The sequence below is a fragment of the Pyrgilauda ruficollis genome, unplaced genomic scaffold (assembly GCF_017590135.1).
Source record: "Pyrgilauda ruficollis isolate IOZ18807 unplaced genomic scaffold, ASM1759013v1 scaffold3, whole genome shotgun sequence".
NCBI classification, from domain to species: domain Eukaryota; kingdom Metazoa; phylum Chordata; class Aves; order Passeriformes; family Passeridae; genus Pyrgilauda; species Pyrgilauda ruficollis.
Genome location: NW_024524377.1, coordinates 16,879,756 through 16,902,704, shown reverse-complemented (window position 1 = coordinate 16,902,704; position 22,949 = coordinate 16,879,756). Strand labels below are relative to the sequence as shown.

The window sequence follows — 22,949 nt, the reverse complement described above, 5'->3', positions numbered from 1 at the left end:
ATATTTTTTCTGCTTATTAAATTTAGGTTATCAAGAAGATTTGTATGTCTAAATATTGAGATGGAAAGGACTGAGCTTTTAACCTGCACAGCTGAGATTGTAAATTATGCAGGCAATTGCATTTGGGGATGTTGCTTATAGTGAAAATTTAAAATCATTAGACTTTTTTATTCCATTCTGCCTTTTTTTTTTTGGTACTATTTGCAAAAGAAAAAAGAGGAGAAATAAAAAATAACAATGAAACCTAAATACCACCCCCAACCTTCTTTATGTTAAAGGAAACAATATAAAGCTTGAATCAATCTCAGTGTTAAAAATAATTTTATTTGTATTATTAATGGTATGTACATTACTAATGTATGTACATTGTCAACTGTAACAGGGTTTGCATTTTGATAGTTCAAAATTCGATTCTAATTAGATATTTTTCTAATACTTTTAAGATTATTTCTTTTGCCTTGAGAGATCACGCTCTTCCATCTCCATCCATCTGCTCTAGAGAGGACTGTGAATGTGGTGGTGTAGTACATTGGGCAGGGCTGAAACCATTTGAAATAATTTTTTGTATGTTCCTACTTGGAGGTGTGGCTCTCCATCTTTCCACTGGTAGGGATGTTCTGGACTGTGTTGGGTCCCTGTAAAGCAGCCACCTTTCAGTTGGTTGGTTTGTTACTTCTGGTATTTTTGAGGGGAAGGCAAAATTTTAAATGAACTCGATTTTATTTATTTTGTTTTGCCCCACAGTTGTCATTGCTGTAGTGGGGCAAATGAATGGCCACAAGAGGTGCACTGGGACACAGGTGTGACAAGAATAGGAGCAGACTTTGCTGGTGAAGCGAATTTACTGTAAAGAGAAAGTTTGGTAGGATAAACAGATGAAACCTTTGAAGATTTTAAAACAAAGCTTAGACTTTTTTTCCATGCTTCCCACTCTTTTTGATAAGCTAGTCAGGATGCGTGACTTTTAGATGGATAATACGCAGATTGTAATTTTTGTGGTGGCCAGGTGTCTTTCTGGTTTGCCTAAAAGTCTCCTTTTGTTTGACAGTAACGTACTGACAGGTGATCAGCACTGTGAAACCCTGAGCCAGCAGAATTAAAAGGATGCAGACTTTCAGGGAGTTTTTGATTCAACATGTTTAAAACTTTCTTTGATTTGGATAAAGTCAAAAGTTTGTCTGTGCCTTCCCCTTGAAGCCTGTTTTGTGCACTGGGGAATTACAAGGTTCTATTAAAAAATCTCCATATACCTGTAGAACTTGTTGTAAGTCTTTTGTCTTGATTTCATAAATAAAATCACTTTTCTAGAGCTCTATTCTGAAACACCCCCAGCCTCCTGGCAATGATTGGCCTTTCACGCTTTCTGATTTAAGGAACTGACATTTGGCTTCAAGCACTGTGGCTGGTTTTCAATGCTGTATTTGAAGAATTTGTCACTGGAATAACAGGTTATAATTCCTCTTCTTGTGCACCAGGCATGCAGAAGCATACAAAGCAAGGCTTTGTTTGCTTAATCTCTAAGTTGCTCTGGTATTTCGTAACAGGCAGATGGTGTATCACTTCAGTCATGCAGGTTTCCTTAAAGTGTGCACTGATCAATAATATTTGGTATCAAAACGTACAGAGATCCACTCAGAGGGGATCAGTTAAATTACAGGCAAATCCAGAAAGGGATCTATAACCACAATGTGCTGCACTGTTTAACAAAGTGATCAAATTATGTGCATGTTGTCCTCTCTGTTATTGAAATGTTCTCTGAATACTTCCAGGTGATTGGTTTTTTTAACATTACTGGTGTTCTCTGTACTTAATTCCAGTTCCTTCTAGGAAAAAGTCCTTTTTAGATCACTTCTGGTTTCCAGCATTAAGATTTTACCACATTAATAAATTCTAAGTATAATTGTGTATGCTCTTCCTTGTATTTCAAGTACTTGTTAGAAACTGATGCTTTTCAGAAGTTAAATCTTTACCACTGCTCTTAAAAAAAACTTCCGTGCTACTTCAGAGTAATTTCAGAGGAAAAAACTTATGATCAATATTGCCATCTCTGCTGCAAAAAAAACCTGATAGCTTTTTGCCAAAGTTATTCCCACTGCTGATGTATGAGAGCAGGTAGGAAGTGTGAATTTCAAAAAAGATGATGCAAGTGAATACTGCTTTTCACTGCCTGTACAGTGAAATGAGTCACTGATAAGTGAGGCAAAAAATATTGTTTCAGAATTTGCTGCTTGACTTAGCTGGAAATGAACATAGCAAGTCAAAAAATTGAAGGGCTTTTAATGTTCTTCTGATTTAGCTTCTGGCATCAGCAACTGCAGAAAAAGAGAAGCAGCATATTTGGATATAGATATATTTAAAATGTCTCTAGTTCTAACACTTCTTTGTCATAATATGTAGACTTGGGGCTGTAAACCAGTGGATTGAGAGAAAGGACTTAACGTATATATGTCACTTCTAAAATATATCCGTTTTCTTGTGTTTCTTCTGTCACACATTTTCTAAGTTTCACTATCATACCCCATCCATTTTCTAGATGGAAAGCACTATAGTTTCTTTTGAGTCTTAAGCAATTTAGACATATCAGCTATGGATAGAAGTGTTGTAAAGACCCCTCCTGAGGGAGGAGCTATCAGCTGCCCTGGAGCCTTGTACAGTGTTCCTAGCCGATGTGACTGGGACCATAACAATTCCCTTGGTGGCTGATTTTTTAATGTGCACTTGCCTCTTCTGTATGGTAAGTGGCATAGAGACAGTAAGTCTTTAACAGGTAACTGCTGCTGTCTCATTCCAACAGCTTAACAGCCAAATGGCAGCGTTTCACTTTGGCATTGGCTGTTCTCCACTTTTGAAAGCGTCATTTTGGGCGTACTTTGCTGTTTGTGTTGCTGCTACCTCTTAATGTATACTGATTAACAAGTGTTTGCATCATCTGAGGGGTCTGCTCTTTACCCAAGATCATGTGATGATTAAATAGTAGTGGCATTTTTTTGTGTATTAAACTGTTGGGTCCTATAACTTGATTGTGAAACATCACATACTAAATGTATTTCCTTCTTCCAGTGATATCTATAGAGGGAGCTAAGTTGTAAAATCATAGAGTTTTTCCAGAACCACCGAGGTAAATGGTAAGGGTTTGATGAACTTAAAATAATTATTTGGGACCACATTTTATTAATACAGAGACATTTTAGTCCCATTCTTCTTGGTGGGAATCTGGAAGCAGAAGAGAATTCAAGCATCTGTTTTGCTCTTACCAAAAGTTAGCAGCAATGCCTTTTGGTTTAATTTAGAATTGACCTGAGGTAATGAAAAGTGAGTAGAGCAGAGCCATCTCCACAGTGCTGAACAGGCATGATCTGCTCTTGATAGTATGGTAATTTGTAATGGAGGAGCCTGGGTATTGATTAGTAAATGACAGCTGAGCATGAAAGGGTTAGAAATAAAGAGGTTTACACAAGCATGTGGTGAATCCTCAGGAGGCTAATGCTTCTTTACAAATGCTCTGTTCTGTTGTGTTTATATGATCCCACAGGAGCCTTTGAGTTCTAATTCACAAAATTACATTAATAAATGTAAATTCCTCTTATTCCTGCTTTGGTTCATCTGTGTGCATAGTATCATGTCTTCAGAAATCAAGAAAGTGGGAGCAGGAGCAGGAAAAAAGTAAACTGTGATTTCTGTTTAGGTAGGAGATTCTCACTTGCTCTGCCCTAGATTAATAGCTAAATTCCACAGCTGAAGCATAAAAAAGTTGTAAGGCAGAGACCATAAATGTATAGAAGATTGAGACCTGACTAATCCTCAAATATGGCATGAATGAATATGTTTACTTGTTTATTGCAAGATTTTATTCCCTCATCCTCTTTATAATATTGGAAGTAAAGTGTCTGTTTGTATTTCAGTGTTGTGTATATATTAACTATGTTCTGTAAATAAAGTTGAGATAAAGTTTTAATTAATCAAAACTGAGATAATAAACAGGTACTATGGATCATCAGTACAGGTATTTAATACTTAAAATTCTGCTTTTAATAAAAAACTACAACACCTGTGAAATAAGCTAACAGTGTGAAAACAAGGCTACATAGGCTACATGTGGGAACTGTATTTATCCTGGGCTTTCTGCCTTAAGCAGGTGAAAGAGAAAAATGGGTGACACTTTATTGAGAGAAGGCAGATGACCTTTTGAAATTTGAGTGACATTTGGTGAGGCCAAACATTTGTCTCTCTGGCATTTTTTTTCAGCAGGAAAAATAATGCAAGTAAAATTTCTTTTAAACAAACCTGCAAACCCCACTGTTCCGTGCTATCTCCCCCTCAATTATATTTCTTGCATTCTATGCACCAAGATCTTTCCCCAGAGATGTAGAATGAAAATTGGATGAATACAGCTCTAGGATGTAAAACCCACCTAGCACTGTGATTAGTCCACTTCATTTTGATGTGAACTTCTGCTTTCTCTGCAGTCTAAATGAGCAAGTCATTTGAATTCTTCTGTGGTTTTAATTACAGCAACAACTGCAGTGAGGTAGTACAAATGCCAAACTGCTTGCCCTTGCTTCTTAGGCTATGCTGTCTTGTTTTTTCCATTCTAACTTTGCTTCCATGGTAGTTTCAATGCAGTTCAAATTTTAGATGGTAGGAACATCTGTGGGTCGAATTGTTGGGTTTTGGGATTTTTTTGTTTGTTTGTTTTTTTTAAGCATGTGTTTTTTCTTAAAGCTCCCTGGCTTGGCCAGTGTCATTAATCCCTGATGGTGGGGGAGCTTCTGTCCTGTGGGAATTTGGCTTATTAGGAATATGAGGAGGGGGAAAACTGACTGGTGGAGGTGCCATGTGGCACCATTGTTATGGTGCTTTTCATAATAAAGTTTCTACAGTTTTGGTTAAAGATGAGCTTATTTCTGGTTCTAGAAAAGAATACATATTCTGCATTCTGCTGTTGTCTCTTCCAGTCATGAGTCAGCTGTGGTGGTTACCATTCTGTCAGTACCTGCATTCTTGGACACTTTGCTCCCTAAATGAGTCTCTGGAAACCACATGTGATGATTGAGTAGCTGAAGTCTGAAAATTAGGCAAGCAATGCAGAGACAGAATGTGGATGTTCTTACACACCTGCACACACGCTTCTTTTGGTTTACTTTGTCCGAGAAATGTTTTTTCTTACACTGGAAAGGAAGAATATACAGTTATTTAGCTATGATAGGATGCATCTCATCCAGGAACACAGACTCTCCCTGAGGGCTCTATGGGAGATGCTGAAGCTTGTGTGAAATAGAAGCTGATGTTTTTGATAACCCTGCATAAGAAATGATGGATAAATTTGTGAGGGTAAGAAATGTGGCAAAACTGAAAGAAAATCTACTGCTTATACATAACCAAAGCATTCCAGCATGTTTGAGTCCTAAAGTTTAATTCCAAGGCATCTCATTTTCTTGAATTGCACTTACATGACAGACATTCTGCTTTTAAGGACAAAAGAAATAATGACATTTAATGTCTCTAATTTACAGTTGTATCATTACACAAGCAATTTTCTGTTTTAGTTCAACAACACACATCTTTTGTCAATCATGTGGAACAGAGATAATTGACTGTAGCAGGAATCATGCTACCATTAGGTAATTATTTGAAGGCTTTTAAGTGCAAATGCTTGAAATGTCTCTTATGTCTTATGATTTTGTCAGTAGAACCATGTCAGTCTGAATAGTTGCATAATTTGTTTATTCTCTAATCCTGATTTTGGTCAATATTAGCATTGTTTTGCAAATAACTTCCTTCAAAATAGAATATCTTCCTTTTATATCCTAATGACAGATTGCCAAAGTTTGTAGGTGAGGGGCTAAGTGGGTGACCTTTGTGCTTTTTCTACTTCCTTGAGGAAGCATTATTCCCTTGAAAATCAGATTTAGCAATCTTGGTGTGCACATCAGGTGGTTCTAATGAAAACAAAAAAACAATGAAGAAGTGCAGAACATGCTTTCACGAAGTGGGAAGTTTTAGATTCTGAAATTACTTTGCTGGTAAGATGGCTGCCAAAATGTCTTAGCATGGCATGCTTTGGTATCACCTTTATTCAAAACATTTGGAATTCTTCCTGTTGGAGCTGAGTGCATAATGAAAATCAAATTGAAGTGAATAAAAATGCATAAAGTACTTAAAATTTACTACTTTTTAAAAAGAGATGAGGGATGGGCTGGTTTTATCCACGATAATCAAGGTATATTAGTCTGTAATGGCACAGAGCTAGAAGCACATAAGAGGTATTATAAGAGATGGTATAAAGGTCTGAGTCGGCGTTTTAAAGCAGAAATAACTTTTTCAAAAATGCATTTGAGAAAATAGGAACCATTAAGAAATGACGAAGAAGATAAAATTATTAATCACAAAGATACTAAGTGCCTTTTTTCCAATCCTATTTCTATATAGCAGAAATCAAGTCTGTATGCTGCTGCATGATAACAGTGTAATGGATGTAAGAAAAAAAAGGAACAAATGAAATGCTGCTTGGAAACTCTGCCTACAAATAAATCAACAAATCCAAACTGTTTTCACCAGGGGAACTAGCAAACTAATTTGCAGTTACAGTGACATTAACTAGAACCAGAAAGTGTCTAAAGGCTGGAAAAGAGCATGAGGAACTTTTAGGGGAGAACTCAAGTGCATCTGCTATTTGGTGGATTATATATTGGGATACATAATTTATGGAAATCAATAAATGTCTGGCAGGTAATGGAACAATAAGCAAAAGCACTTACAGGCTTCTAGCAAATTAATCTTGCCAAACTTTCATTGTTTTTCTTTCCTGAATAGTTGTATATCATTATAGAGAAAGCAGCAGTGTCCTAAGTTCAAAATAGTTCAGAATGTAGTAATTCTCAATAGCAAAGTTGGACTGCTGAATACATATCAACCTTCAATGAATTTTCACCTTGACTAAAAGAAACTGATTTTACTCCTTAACTTTTTATTTGGGATATTTTGGAATTTGGAAAGAAAATAACATACAACCCCTGTTCATCCTGTGTGAGGAAAGGGTATCAGCAGCAGCTCATCTTTCACACAGCTGTGAAAGGCTGGCAATTTTAATGAGTTCATAATTATTTGGTGCCTTTTTATATGGTAGGTGTTCTGCTTATGGGAGGTCTGTGGAAAGATATAATTGGAGAACCTAATGTATTAGGTTTCTTGGTCATAGAATAAAAATGGTTTGGCTTGGAAGAGGCCTTAAAGGTCATCTAGTTCCTACCTCCTGGTTTATGTCTGCAAAGGTGCAAAAGTCTTTATTCACTTGTTTTTTTTTTTCTTCCGAAGTGTGCAGGAAATGAGGATTTGAGTTACATCACACATTCAGTCAGAACATTTCTTATTTAAGAATAATGTTAAATTTCTGTGCATTTTCTTTTTTTTTTGGAAAGCAGTTTTTGTCAAAAGGGAACTTGGAGATAGGGCTTAAGTTGATGGTTTTTATATGATTTATTTGTTGTTGTTGTTTGTTTTAACAGAAAGCCATCCCCTTTTTTCTAGGAGAGAGAGAAAGAAGCTGGTAATGAAGCTGGCTAGCTTCATTATCTGAAGCTTTGTGTTAGTGATCTTAAACTGCTATAGTTCTTTATTTAGAGTAGAATTTTGGGAACCCGAAACTCCTTCAGCTTTGAAGCATTTAGTAGATTCAGTAAATGAGTACTTTTCATTTTAAGCACTGCATGTGGCATACTCATTTTTCAGGGTTTGCTATCTTGCTATTGTGTGTGTTGCCAATCATTCTGGTTTTTGTGTTTCTGCATTTTGCTGGTTTGGCTCTGTAATATTCTTAGAAGTATTTAGTGAGCAGTAATAGATGTAAGTCACAGCTGAATATGCCTGCCTGTTGGATTTCGTTTTCCCACAGCAAGACTTCATGGCCTGGTATGCTGAAATAGAAGCTTGCATACAGTTTCCTTGCTGAGGAGAAGAATAATGAAGTGCAAAACACATTCTGTTGCTATTAGCATTTCAAATGGATTGAGCTATTCATTAGAAAAAGAGCGGGCTACAGCAATTAGGTTTTCTCCCTGTGCTCAGTTGACTTGTCATTTCCAAAAATGAGATGGACGTCTGTTTTGCAGAGGCTAATGTTTTGTTGATGAAAGAAATTATTAACTAAACTTGAAGCTGTAAACATGCATGGAATGGAGCATGCATGGCATGGGGCACAGTATAAGGCTGTAAAGAAATTCTTTAAAATTGCTATTAACTCCCTTAAGACTGTGTCACACACTGAACTGGTTAAAACACTCTTTGTGGCAAGCAGGAAGACAAGAAACCTTGGGATTTAATATTTTACTGCTCATTTTATATATGGGTGGAACCTCACTGCTGAGACAAGGATGGTCAGTGGACCATTTGGAGTAAAGAATTTACCCTTTAATAGACACTGTGCATCACCTCTACTTTTCAGCATGTAACATTTGCTGGATACTTTGTCTCTTAAACATCTCTGTATAAATGTGACCTCAAATGGGGAGCTTTAAATCCAACTGAATCTTCTGTTGTCCTTGGAGGATAAGGTATCTGACTCGAACTGTGTTTAACTATTAGAGTCAATATGGCAGAATGTCTTTTGAAGATGAAAAGGAAAGTGTTTATCAGAGGACTTTATTTTATCTTTTATGGTACTGAATGCATTTTCAACTTAAGCATATTTTTCTGCTAGTTTTCCCAAAATACTGCCATGAAAATGCAGTGCAGTCTTTCCAGTCTGGGTGCTTTGGGACAGCAGTATTTTCAAGGAAACACACGCTACAAAAATGTGGTTGTCAATGCCAGCAGTATTCTTTGGGTATAGGAACTGCATAGTTGTTCTGTTCTTCATTACGTTTTAATGTATGCACTGACTGTTTTTCAGGAACTCCAGGAAAGAACTTAATGACATACGGTTTGAGTTTACTCCAGGCAGAGGTAAGGCTCCTGCAACTGAATTATTCTCTTACTGCTTAAAAAGGCATTTCAGAAATGGATTACTGCTTATGCTTAATGCAGACTGCCTCTCTGGAATGTTTCCTACTGTGCAGAGCTTTATACTGAACCTCAGTGGAGTAAGAATTGCAAATGTATGTAAATTCTAGTGGCAAGGTTGCATAATATATATATTAGAAAACTTTATTCACAGTATACTTTTATCAATTTCATGTCTTATTGAAATGATCTATATGGTATATATAAGATCTTGCCTAGCAATATTTTCATTTTCACATTTGAAAAACATCATACGAAATAGAATATAGTAGCCATAAAAGTGTATGTGGTGATGGTAGTAATATTTAAGTTTCTTTCCCTTTTATAATAAAAGACGGTCTATTAACGAGTATAAAGTGCACACCATTTTTCAAATGCTGTCTTCAGCTGAAAGTTTAGCTGTATCTCTAGCTTTGGTATTATCACTAGAAAGAAATTCTGGTATTGAAACTTTAAACTCTACTGCATACTTATAGAAATCTAGGCTTTCCAGTGCTAAGAGCTGTAAGAACTTGTACAGTTGCCTTTGTTTGAAAAAAATCAGGTATTACTGGGATGAAATGCACAGAAGGCTAATATTTTGAGTAAGAAGGTATCATCCTTGTTAAACTGCAACCCTTTGAACGATGAACCTATTTTATATTCCTTAGAAGTCAGTATTCACTTTATTTAGAGAAGCCTTCAAAGAGCTTTCACCTAAAATTAAATCCAGGTTGGAAGAGGTGTCTCTTTCACAGTAAGTCGCAGTATCTTTCATGTGCAGTAGTTCTGTGCATGGATTTATTCTGTGTTGTCTACCTGCTTTTCTCATTGATTTTGGCAATGAGTAAAAAAAGAGGTCTGTTACTTAATTGGGCACAGAACATCTTGATTTGCCAAAATAATTATTTGGGAAGCAGTTACTTAAGCCATTTGAGAATTCCTACTTGGTCAAAAATAAGAGGATAGACAGGACTGTTCCTATGGTCAGTCACTGAGACAACCAGAAGGCAGCTGTGCCTCTCATCTCCAGAAACTGCAGCTGGCTCAGCTACCTTGCTTTTCACCTGTGCATGTTTCTTGAGGAAATTATAAAACTTTGTGTAACTGCCTCAAAGCATGAGCTCCATTAGGATGTTTGGTGCTGGGGCCAGATTACAGCTGAGATTTAGCTGGAATTTAGGCTTCTTCCTGCTGTTCCTGCCTGCTTACATCTAAGCCTTCTAAGGTCTTTATCCAGGGCAAGTACTAGTCACAGGGACTTAGGAATTCACCCACGCAGGTACAGCAGTTAATAGGAAATCCATCCAAGCTTTGAATTTCCTGAGTCACAATACTTAAAAGCTGTTTAAAACCTAGATCTCAAAATAATCTCTGTTCATGTAAGTCCTTTACACCACTTGCGACAAACCAGAGAGCCTACTCAATCACGTCTCTGTCTAGATATGCAGAACAATGGAGGGCATAAAGAAAACAGTGAAAACCACACTAAAGCATAGTTTATTTTCTTGGTTGTGAAGGTACTGAACTTGCAAAATGTGTATGAGGATGTAGTTAGATAAGAGAGCAGTGCTGGTGGCCAGGAGAGGTCTGTAGGGGGTTTGCAGTGAATCAAGTTGTTACCTTATGTGATTTGCTGTGCTGAGGCTGATAATTATCTTTTTTTCCTCCTAATTAAAGATAATTTTGAATTCAATCCTGCCTCCATGGGTGTTTTGGAACTAAAATATATTTTTTGTTGAAGTGCATTGGATGACTGATACTTTTTGTTGTTTTTGTGGACTCTTACACTTATTCCTTTCACCTTTTGGACAGACACAGCAGATGGCGTTTCTCAGGAGCTCTTCTCTGCAGGCCTGGTTGATGGCCATGATGTAGTTATAGGTAAATTACATTTTTGTTGTAATTATGCTCTTGTGACAAGTTTGTGTTAATGGATGTGAAAAAAATATTTTCTCTGATGCTGGTTTTCAGAAAATCTTTTTTGTCCTAATTTTGCTTTCATGTATGCATATTTCAATCAACAAGGCAATTTTGATATCAGTCCAAGAATTGCTTTTGGAAGTCAGATATCTTCAGTGTTTTGAGAGGGGTGATATAATATAGTTCTCCTGAAGGATTATTGACAATTCTATGATTGAGCATTTTTGTGATAACTTCATTTTTTTGTGTAACAATAAAATGATTTGTCAGTAGGATATTGCAGAGTGTGCTTTGGCAACTCTGAAGTTAGTAAGTCTTCTGTTTGGGTTTATAGAAGGAGGAGTAAGACTGTGTTCAGGACTATGAAAATTGCATCTAGTGATGTTATTTCTATGCTAAAAAAAAAAAAATGAAAAGGTAATCAGAAATGTTTTCTGGTGGCTGAAAGATGCTTCTCTATTTTTCTATTCCAGGCTTGGTAATGTTTGATTTTTTTTTTCTTTTACTTGAATTTTAGTGCTTCATAAAGATGAATAATTTGGAAGTGCTTATTTCTCTGTGTCTTCTTCCTTTCTTCTGGATGTTCAAGACCAGTAGATGTATAGTCACCAAAATGAGAGGGAATAGTATATGCTAGATGAGGGAGAACTGAATTGAGGGATACAACCAAGTCAGTTTTGGTGTTGTGGTCAAAAAAATTCTTATCAGTAGGTTAAGATTTCCTTACCAAACTCCTCAGTGGTATGAGAGTGTTTCACAGCTCCAGAAGTTCATTACTTGCCTGGAAGATTATCTAAAATACATTCTCACTGCATTTGTAGTTAAACTCCTTCTGAGAGAAGCCAGTACTTCAGTACTTTTTGTTTTTTGATGATCAGAATACAGATTAATTCTAGCTGATCTAAGAACTAGAATTCTTATCTGATCTTTTACCTTTATTTCTGAAGAAAAAGTATTGTAGGGAGGCTTGCAGATGATCCAAGCTTTAGGCGCTCTTAAAGTCACTTCTACTGCATGGTTGTTTTAAGGGTTCAGGAAGAGGAGTTGCTTGGCCTTGGTTTGTTGTAATTTAAACATCCAGTATGAAAAATGTCATTACCATAGTACTGATAATATTTCTGGCAGAATTTTCATTTAAAAAATAAGACTTTTTTTTCCGGATAATAAAAGAATTGTTATTTGACTTCCTGGGCAGTCAGGTCTGACTGGCAGCTGGTGATGCTGCAGTGCAAGTCCTGCTGGGACCCAGTGAGAACTTTTCCCTTCTTCATTTTCCCTTTGCTGCAAAATTCTCTTTCAATGCAAAGTGCCAGTACTTCTGTGAAAATGGCAGCATGAATGGGATTTGTTATCACCTAGCAAGGTGGAGGAAATGCAAATGAAAATAGATGTCCCTCATGTGATAAATTCCCATCCCACAGTGATAGCATTTTGGTCCTTGAAGAAGCACAAATATTTAAACAAGATTTTCCCTATCAGGCTTGGTTAGAGACACTGTCTAGTTAGTGATAAAAGTTTACTTCTTGCTTAGTCCCTGTTTTGAATTAATCAGACTTTGATTTTTAGGATTATGATGGTTCCTTCTGTACTTTCATCTTTTATTGTTTTATCTTTTATTGTGGTACTAAAAAAATCTAAGGAAATAAAATTTCTTGTATGGAATGAAATGAATCAACTTGTATTTAATGTCAGTAATTTATTTTTAGTTTATATTAGTCTTTATTTAGTTTATATGGTGGGTTTTTAATGATGTAATTTACCTCAAGCTCCAGAGGTACAAATTCTCGAGTGAATTTGTATTATAATCTTGTGTCTGCTTCACCTGTGAAGTTTTCAGATATGTTTGGACATTGTTACCTTCCTAGAAAATTATTTCAGATTTCATATTTTATTGAAGGAAGATTTCTGCAAAATCTGATTTTGATTTTAATTAAGTAAAAAATTAAATTTGCACTTTGTTAGAATATTTCACTGTAACAGTGCAATCTTAAGAAGTGCTTTAGTTTAAAGCCAGAGGTCATATAAGAGAGCAGATGGTGCTTAAAATGTAAATCTGCTTACAAAATTAATTTTCTGTGTGAAATTATGTTAGCACCTCATTCACTCAAAAGGTTTAAAATCTTATATAGGAAGAAGAGAATAGTATAGAAAATCAGGGTTAACCTTCACTAGAAGAACTGATTCCACTATTTTCCAGATTGAAAGCAGGTGATAAATTACCTTTCATTTTTTAGCTGAAGCAGGCAGAAATTCAGTCTCTGTAACCTGAATGAAAACAAGATTCTGAGATAGTCTCATGAAAGTTGTTCCTGTAGATTCTTTTCATGGATGTTAAAACATGTAGACTTGGACAAAAGAGGAAGGTGAAAATACATGTTGTTATGTTGAACTCAACAATTTGTTGGCATAATGGCCGATCTCCTGAAAGGACATTTAAATAGGAGTCAGCAGATGCTGTGGAAGTATGGCCATGGCATGTGTGAGCTGAAGCTGTTAGTGTATAGAATTTAAAAACATCAACAAGCTTCACCTTTTGAGTCTTGCTGGATTTGCTTCACTTAACACAGGCTTCCCAGGAAGATTTCCTTTCTGATGTACATGAAGGTCAGCTACCTGTTCTGCAGAAAAGGAGAAATCACAGCTTGATATTTGGTTTTGGCTCTGATTGGCTGGTTTCTTTTCCTTTAGCATTGTTTCACAGAAGGTCCCTAGATCACGGGAATCAGCACAGAGATTTGTTCAAGAGCAGACTAGAGTTTGTGTCTGCAGAGGGGAATGAGCCTTGGAGCCAGTGGTGTCTTGAGGATGAGGGATTTTTATGCAGTGCTGAAATATCCATCAGGTAAATCAGATCTGGAATATTTTCAAAATTTCTTTTGAGATAATATGTCTCTGTAGGTAATACACATATATTAGCTGGTAAATGTTCATCAGATAATGCTTCATTATATTTTTGATACCATAAGGAAAACTCAAGTCATATCAACAGTCAATTCTGTTAAAAATCACGTAGTTGCAGTCCTACTCCACTGGTATATACAATGTGCATTTAATTAAAATGAAGCCTCAGACTACAGTTAATTTTCTGGAGTCCTTGCTTAAATTTCAGAACCTGAAGGTGTATTTGTAATTACTAAATTGCAGTATATACATAACAACCACCCCCTTCCCTTCCTGAATACTGCTTAAATAAAAGCTTGGATGTCCATGCCACCAAGAACTGTCCAGTTGCCTTCTACTATATTAATGTACCTTTTAAAAGATCTTTTTGTCAAAAAATTATCTCTGAATACGTTGAGCATCACGGAAGGATACACCTTCACTTTTAAATACATGTGACATAAACTACTGCTGAAAGTCTTTGTTGGAGATGTTAGAGATATCCACTTAGTAACCCGAAGAAAAGCTTTTGGTCAGTTAAAAATAAAGCTTCCTGCTGAAAGACCTAATGTGTTTAGAAGAACCATCTGAAAACCCAACAGATTGTATTTTGTAATAAGGTCATATATTGAAAGTAGCAAGCTTTTTCATCAATATCTTGAATATTTTCGTATAAGTGTGAATACAATAGATACCATAATAGTTTGGTACAATTACTTTGTAAGTAAACAGAACTTAAATTAGCATCTGCATTTATAAAGAAAGCCCAGCATGGCTGTGGATAGGTTAATGACCATGAGTTCAGATAACATGTATCTGAATGAATCCAGAATAATGTTATTTCAAGGGTTGCTAAACAGTAAGTAATATATATATAACATATTGTAGCAATGATATATAGTTACCAATTACTCACAGTAGTAAAGCATTTGAAATTGAAACAGCTGACTGTCTTACAGTGTGATGTCTGCTAATGCTGAAGGTACTTCGATACTAAAATGGAACGATGAAAAAGCACCAGCCCAGTTTGTTGGTACAGTTAGCTTATGCTGGCACCAATAATCCACATTCCTAGAAAAGCCATGGACTTAAACAGTAAATATCCTAGGTTTTGCTCTGCATTTGCTTATACCTAGTTTTACTTTGTCTTTTTAGATTAGTCATCTTTGAAACTGAATGAAGTGATGATTTTGTTTAACTAATTCCAACTCATCTTACTGCACTTAGGAGATGGGACAGAGCTGCATGAGTGGAAGACATGCTGCATATGTTTTTGTGCTCAAAGAGTAGGATGGGTGGCTAACTGGAATAACGCTACCATTTGAAGGCACCTTAGGTTTGTCATGTAATATCAGTGATATTTTGAGGTGCACTGATTTTTATAATATTTAGGAAATTTTTTAGAAATTTTGTTTGTTTTACTTGTGGTTCAAACCGAGTGAAATAACTGAATTTTTAGTTAAATGTATCACAGTTTTATTTATTCCAAAGCTCAGTGTACCCATAAACTTTGTAATGAGAAAATGCCCTTATAGATTCTTAAAAATTAATTTCAACTAAATTAGAGAAATACTTTGTGTTTATTTTAATATATTATTCAGAAAGAAAACATACAGATTTAATGAAGACCTGACTGTATTTTAAGGCATTTTGTAGAAACCTATGTGCCTTCAACATGTGTACATAACTCAGTATCTCTTTAGCAAGATATGCAAATATATTACAAGTGGAAGAATATCTCTAAAATCCCTGGGGGCTTTAACAAGGACTTAAATATTTCAATACATCTGGCTCATTTAGAGCTAATCCACTGAAGGGTGGCTCATAATGATGAGACTGCTGGGAGTTCTGGAAGCTTGAGGTACACCTGCAGCTAATGAGTTTTGTGTCTAATTGCACCTACGTTATTTTAGATTTTCTATGTTGGATGTAAAAGGTGCACTGGAGGAAGTGTATTGTGTGAAGCTGGCAGGTTTCATGGAAGTTCCTAACATGATGAATTTTCAGTTTGGTGAAAATGTAAAGGTTCAAGGTGCAAAAAACCTTGTGTTAGCTGAATAATCACTGTTGCTGTGGTTATAGCAGAACTATAAATATGTGATATAAGAAATTCTCCAAGTGTGCAAATTATTCTTCACACATTCATGTGGCATAGTGAATGTGCCTGTCTTACAGCCATGATTAAAGTAACTAATAATTTTTAGTTATTTTAAAGGAAAAAAAAGGTAGAATTGGCAACTGCCTTCAAAGAAAGTTCCTTTTTTCAACCTGCAGTCTACTGCTTCCTACTCAAATGTGCAAATGAAGAATAAATCCAATGGTTATTAGTGGGATTAGTTTGAGTTTTGCCTGATACAGTAAGTGATAAACTCTCTGCCCCTCATAGATCTGAATCAAAGTTTCAATGACTTTCCTTTCTAGTTAAGAAGAAAACAAAACACAACAAAACAAAAACAATTGTAAATTTGAATCAGAATTTGCAAAAGCAGCAATGTATGTAATGTTCCTGTTTTCAATAGTAATTTACTTGCTGTTCTTTATTTCCTTGGCATTCACTTCTCTGCCAGGGGCTAGTATGTCAAAATAAGGATTTATTGAGGTTCTTCAAACTAGATGTATTCTATCAGAACCTAACTCCGGCACATCAGGGAGTCTTTTCTAAATATATTCTTCTTGTTTCAAGTTTCAGATACAAGGTATCGAAGTAGCCTGGCTGCTATTTCATCTTCTTAATAGTTTTGTCAGAACATTATCTATAATTCATAGCTGAACTTGGGACAGGAGTACTTGTGAAGACCTGATAGGGAAAGGAGATTGCAAAGTAATAATATGCATAGCAGAATATGACCTGCCTTATTTCTACATAGACCTATATTTCAGATCTAATCCAGTGTGATGAAGGTACTTGTTAGAGCTGTCTTCACTATCTTGATGATTATCAAACTGTTGTCAAAACCTGTGCCTGAAAACTAGCACTTGATTTCTACATTTAGTCACAGGGAAATGATTTTTTTCAACCTCGTGCTCTCATTCTTTTGTATAGAGAATTTAAGAGAACAATTTACTGTAATATTTCAGGCTTGTTAAATAGCCCTACTAGCTATTTAGCAGCCCTGCTGCTGGGCAGCAGGTCTAAATTTTTATTATAAATGTTCATTTGAGAATAGACTGAGGTCTAGATTGCTCAGGATCCTCAAAATGAAGGGGAAGTGGTGAAATATGTATATACTCATCCCTCACCTTCCTAAATAATCTACTCCATTAGGCACATGAAGAATCAAGGTCTGAAATACATAAGTATTTAATTATCCAAATAAATTCAATTTATCCTTCTATAAAGGAAAGTAGAATATCCTTTTACTTTGTTTACTTATCCTTTTAGTTTGTTTTAAACATGCAGTGGCTACCCTAAGCATTTTTCACATCCTCTGGGGGAAGAAAAATCAATTTGAAATATCAACCCTCTTTTTTTTACAAGTTTCTGGGAAAAGTTACAATTTTCCAGTTGTACAATTAATATTTTAATTTATCAATAAAACCAATTGTCACAGTTAAGGTCTTTTTTTTTTTCCCTCTTCTCACAGACTGTAGAATATAAAATGTTTCCTTGGAATCAGATATCCATACTAAGTAATTGAGAATTCAGGAGCTTAATAATGTGTTATTTGAATTGATATAGGTAGACGTCTAGCACTAACTTATGTCACTTTCTATTTGGATACAGTACTCCTGTTTCATAAAATATACTGCTTCTGTTGGGTGTGAATTTTTCCATCAGTTACCTAAAGAAAAATTACAACTTGTATATTACTTTACCAATTCTCAGTTTTCCAGTTTTTGCCTGTGACCCTTGGATATCAATACTCCATGGTAATCAATCTTAATTCACTTAATGTGAAGACATTTGAGGTCTGCTATTATTTTCTAAATGTGTTGAGATTTTTTTTTTCCAGTTTGAGCAAGGGTAAATATTTGAAGTCTTTATTTATGGGTAGAAGTCAATCAGGAATATATCCCCCGATGTCTCTGTCATTCATTTGAATAACCTAGGGTAATTGGTTAAAGTTGTTAAAGCTTTGGTACCAACCAAGTCTCTCTATTTTTCTTTTTTTTTTTTTTTTTTTTGGAACAAGATAGCCTGGTGCCAAATGCTGGTTAATATCCTTCATGTCTAAAATGACATGAATCAGCCTAAACCTAGGATGTCTGTATGGAATAAGGAAGTAATACAGTATTGGGGTTCAAAACTCATATGAACCGCAGAATTTAAGCGGTGTTAATAATGGCTTTAAATTGTGGAAAGTGCACGTGGAAATTGTGCACTGGGGTCCCTGTTCACTGGAATGCTGTAGGAGACCATTTCCAGTCTTGGTGTTCCTTTCAAAGCAGAACTGCTTTGGCCTTCTGTTGTCCTGTACCTGCTGTCTTTAATCTGTGTTTTCTGATGGTGAGGCTGCAAATTGAGCTGTAGGAAATTATCATAGTACTGAAAGTTGAAATAGATCATTTCACTGTCTTTTATCTATACCTCCTGATTCAGCAGCACACTTTGAGAATTCAGACAAATTTGTGAGACTTAATCTCCCTTTGATAAATTCCTAATGACACACTCTTCATAAATAATACATTTCTAAATGTTTTTAATGCTTCTGCCATATCAATGTCCAATAGCTTTCTCAGAAGAGAAGCCAGGTTTGCTGTTGATCTTTCTGTTTTCTTTTATTACTTACTTACAAGAATCATGTCTAGATCCTTGCAGTCCTTTAGCAATAAACACTTGCTGGTTAGCTGCCATGGATCTTCAAGTGCTTTAACATTTCCCTTGCTACTAAGCAACATAAACTGAAGGAATTTTTTCACAGCATCCTGAATGGTTGAACTAATGGAATCACATTACACTTAAGTGACCTTTTTGATCTCTCTTTGAAGAGCCCTTTAATCTTTCAAGGCAGACAACTGGTGAGCTGTTAGATAATAACAAGACAGAGATCTGGAGGAATTGTTACCAAAAGCTCTAAACACTGGTTGTTTTCATTGTTTGCATAATATACTATAATACAGTACTATCTAGGTTTTAAAACTTAGTTTTGACTTCATTCTGAACTTGCAAATGCATGAACACCACTGTGTAATATGAAATATAAATGAGTGCATATATTGCAATGAACATCTTGCAATATGTGAGCCTCAAGAGCATGCATAAGAAATTCAGCCCTTTGGAGGAAAACCCTACCAGTAGCTGAATTTTTAGAAGTGATAATTCTACTTAAAAGTATTCCCTGCTACTCAGGCACCCTGTGTCCTAAGACCTATACAGGAGAACACATCATTAATCCTCAAACCAGCAGACTCCCAAGGCAGTTAATTATGGTGAGCTCCACGTATCAGATGAAAATGGTAAAATAACTGCCTACTGTTGGGGAAGAGGTAATATTTGAAACAATCAGCAGGAAAGCCAATAAATCTGTGGAGGTTTGAGCTTGTCTTCTCTAACAGCCATACTGCTGATGAAGTAGGGAGCAGTTGAAGGTAGCTATTTTTTATAGACTGAGTTTTAGACTACATAAAAAATATTTCACTTCTAACTTATTAAAAATATTTTTCATTTTCTCCAAGGTTATAATTTTTCTCTTTTTTTGGTGACAGTAATTTTGTGCCTGAATAATACTTCCCTTTCCTCATATCTGAATTTCAGGATTACAATATGCACTAGCTTTGCAAACTGTTGAACCTAAGCATGAGTTCATAAGCTATTTCTGAGGTTACCCATCCATTCTTTGCAAAATGGAAAAGCAGATGAATCATTATTCTTTTGAGAGCACCCCAGAAATATCATCTCAAGCTTTAGATTCTGCTTGTGTCTGTGTTTATGCCAGATGGCTCTGGCTTAGTTGGCTGGGTGAGCATTGTACTGGAAATAGTTTAACTGTACTTCATATAGCTTTATTTACTGTCTCATTAATTTTAACTTTTCCAGAAGTTTTCCCTCTTCAGAAGCCATTAGGGTTAAGTTTCATGCCGTGCTAAGAATTTTAAGTAACCAGAGAGAGCGCTTTGCCACATCACAGAAGAAAAACAGCTATTTGAGACTGCCCAAAGTTTGGTTATTATTTGATTATTATTGATTATTATCTTGTATTTGTAAGATTTGAAGGTGGCCTTTTTTTGTTCTGTTACCTCATATCAATCACTCATTTAAAAACTGTAATTTATGTTGTTGGCCAAAATTCTAATATTGCAAAGAGTAAGTCATTTGTATTACACACATGCAAAAGCCTCTAGTTCTATGGGGTTTTTTATTTACACCATCTGCAATTAACACCCTGTGTTCTGTATATTTATATACTGGGTCTGACCTTTTCTCCTATTGCATGTTCTGCAAGTGCAGACGCTTATTTTGTCAGAGTGGCACAACCATTTGTCACTGAGCAAAACCTGCAAAAGAACCTGGAAAGATTTGTGGTGTGTAGGTTGATTACATGTCCTTCAGAAGCCTTCTGAAGAAAGTGAACAGCACCTCATTTATTGTTGTAAACAACAAAAAGCCTCTTGTCCTAACTGCTACTAATGTCTAAAGAGAGCTTTTGCTCCAAGGCATGATTTGAAGTATACTCTATTTACCTGAGGTTACTGCTGGCAAAGATTTTTCCATCACCACTTAATCTTTTCTTGTTCATGTTTCTTCTTCTGACTTTTATAGGTGCATGGTCATAACATAGTGAGAAAACACTGCAAAATAAAAGAGTATAGGATATCCAGGTCTTGTAGAAACAGTGAATTCCCAAAAGGGGTTTAATTATCAATAAGTGCTGCTTGCAGGTGCTAATCTATGAATTTCACAAGTACAACATGCAAGGCATGTCTTCAGATTATTTCAAAGAAAAATGGCTTTGTCAATAGGAACTGCAATATACTTAGCTTAGAGATAAGGTATAAAGAGATGTTTTACAATGCTCCTCACTTTTCCAAATAATCTAAGTATCAATGGAGGAAACAATTCCTGCCTCTCTAGAAAGTCCTAGTATGAAACTCCTTTTCACTTCAGGGAGTGTTACTGTATTAAATTGATTTTGCAACACAAGAATTATTGGGACTGTGGGGTGGGGAAAGGTGGTGAGAATGGGATGGTTATTTTCCTCACTGTGGTTTGCAGATGTGATTGGGTTAATTTAGAAACTGAGCATTTAGAAACTTTAGTCTCATTTGTCGTATTTAAGCCAAATTAGAACTTTGCACATGAACTGTACGAGGAGGGTTAGTGAGTCTTGGCCTAGTAAATAATTTTCCTGAATGAGAGGAGCCTAAATCCAGTAGCTGGAGAAGATTTTCATCAATAAAGCCTAATATTTCCGCTTAAAAATAATTGGGTTTTTTACTTGCCTGAAGTGACAAGTAATTCTGTGTAGGGCTGAACAGTAACAGCAACTGCTTGCAAGTGAAAGCATTCTTTACTATCACGAGTGTATGCCTGGCATGAATTTTTTTGGTGTCTTTGGGGGAAATTTGCAAAAGTTAGTGATCCAAACTGTGTAGGTTTAGTAATAGTCCTAAATTTTTAGAAATATATTTACAAGAGTGCTAAGTCAGTTATATTTACTGCAAATTATATCTTTAATTGCATTTAAAGTAGGATGAGCATTCAGATGTAGAGTATGTTGTTGTATTTATAATTCTGAGGATATCTTCACTGCATGGGATCCCCAGATCTTCTGGAGAATTAACTGGAAGGGACTGGAGGCATTCAGGAAGTACTTTCACCTGCTTGGATGGCTTCTACTGCTTGTGCTGCAGGCTCTGTTTCCAGTGGAATTTACCTAAAATAGGGATGCCATGAACACCTGCGTTTTATGGGTTATGTTTTTCTTAGGTGACTTCATCAGGCTCCAAAGGATTTCAATTACCACTTGAACACAGATCTTAAACATTTTAGGTGCAGAGGGACACATCCAAAGCTATGTACTTACTGAGGTCCTACAAGGTTTGGCTTGCATTAAGAAGAAAAGAGTAATGATTGTCTCATCCCTAAAGGTAATGAACCATATTTTAGAGTTTCCTGAAATACTGACTTTAGGTATCCAAATTCAGACAGTTGCCTCTAATTTTTGCCCTTATGGTCTAAATAAGGGCAAGACCTAGTAAAACAAAAGCAAGGAGTTAGAAAAATGAAAAGGATACCAGTAGGATGGTATGGTTTTGCTCGATAAGTATGTGCAAATACTTGGCTCTTAGTTGATGATAATTACATATGCTTTCAGATATTGCAGAAAGAGTAGGCTTTTGGGAGGATTTGCATTCAAGGTGGCTTGACTGACTGTGATTAATGACATTATTTTGGCTAAATGATTTCTATTGCCTTTATTAAAGGCCAGAAAATGTAAAACACAGTACCAAAGTCAGAGGTGAAATGCTAGTTGTACTTGAAAATGCTGAATATGTACAATTAAAATTGAAAAGATCTCTCTGTAGGAAACTGCAGATGTGATTATTCTTAATGTAAACCTGTATTCTAATATTATGGACTCTTTATAGGTCTGCTTTCTCATTTTCAAGCACAGCCTGAAAATATGTGACATTTTGCCCTTAAACCCTCCTAATCTTCTATTTAATTACACATATCCCACTCTAGCTATGGTCCGTCAGAAAAAACAAAAATAAAGCATATTTAATATGTGAAAGTTTCTGACTTGAGTTCATATTAAAAGCAAAGACAAGTGAATAAATAAAACTGTGTCACATAGCCTTTTACTGAGCACTATTCTTGGCTTTCTTGAGGAATGATAACCATCTAAAATACCACTCATTTCTGATACAGTGTTTAACAGCAACAACAACAAAGTAATTAATATTAGCTATTTACATATATGAAGAATACAATTTTGCTATTTTTACTTGGAAATTTTTAATCTCTTTGCTGCTAAAGAATCAGTCATGAGCAGGGTTAGGGTTTTTAAAGACTCGATACTACCTGTGACATCCCTGATGCCCCTTAGCCAATGTATGCTAGTTCATTAAAGCCCTTGCTGGTCGTGGGCTGTTTGCACAAGCAGTAATAATACCTTCACCGGTAACTGCCTAAGGGCAGCTGGAAGGTTTGCTCCTGGGGGAGTAGCCCAACAGCACGCTGACTTGCCTTAGTTGTTCCACAGCAGGTTGACATTAAATGAAAGGCT

The 22,949-nt window shown here is 35.8% G+C and overlaps 1 protein-coding gene across 1 annotated transcript in view; it reads left to right on the top strand.

The window, feature by feature from the left end:
* Window positions 1-22,949, top strand: part of STK39 (serine/threonine kinase 39) — a 79,671-nt gene that overhangs the window by 50,179 nt on the left and 6,543 nt on the right. The window contains exons 14-15 of the mRNA XM_041473175.1: window positions 8,888-8,940; window positions 10,792-10,860. Of these exons, the coding sequence (XP_041329109.1) occupies window positions 8,888-8,940; window positions 10,792-10,860 (122 nt within the window). The remainder of the gene's footprint in view (window positions 1-8,887; window positions 8,941-10,791; window positions 10,861-22,949) is intronic.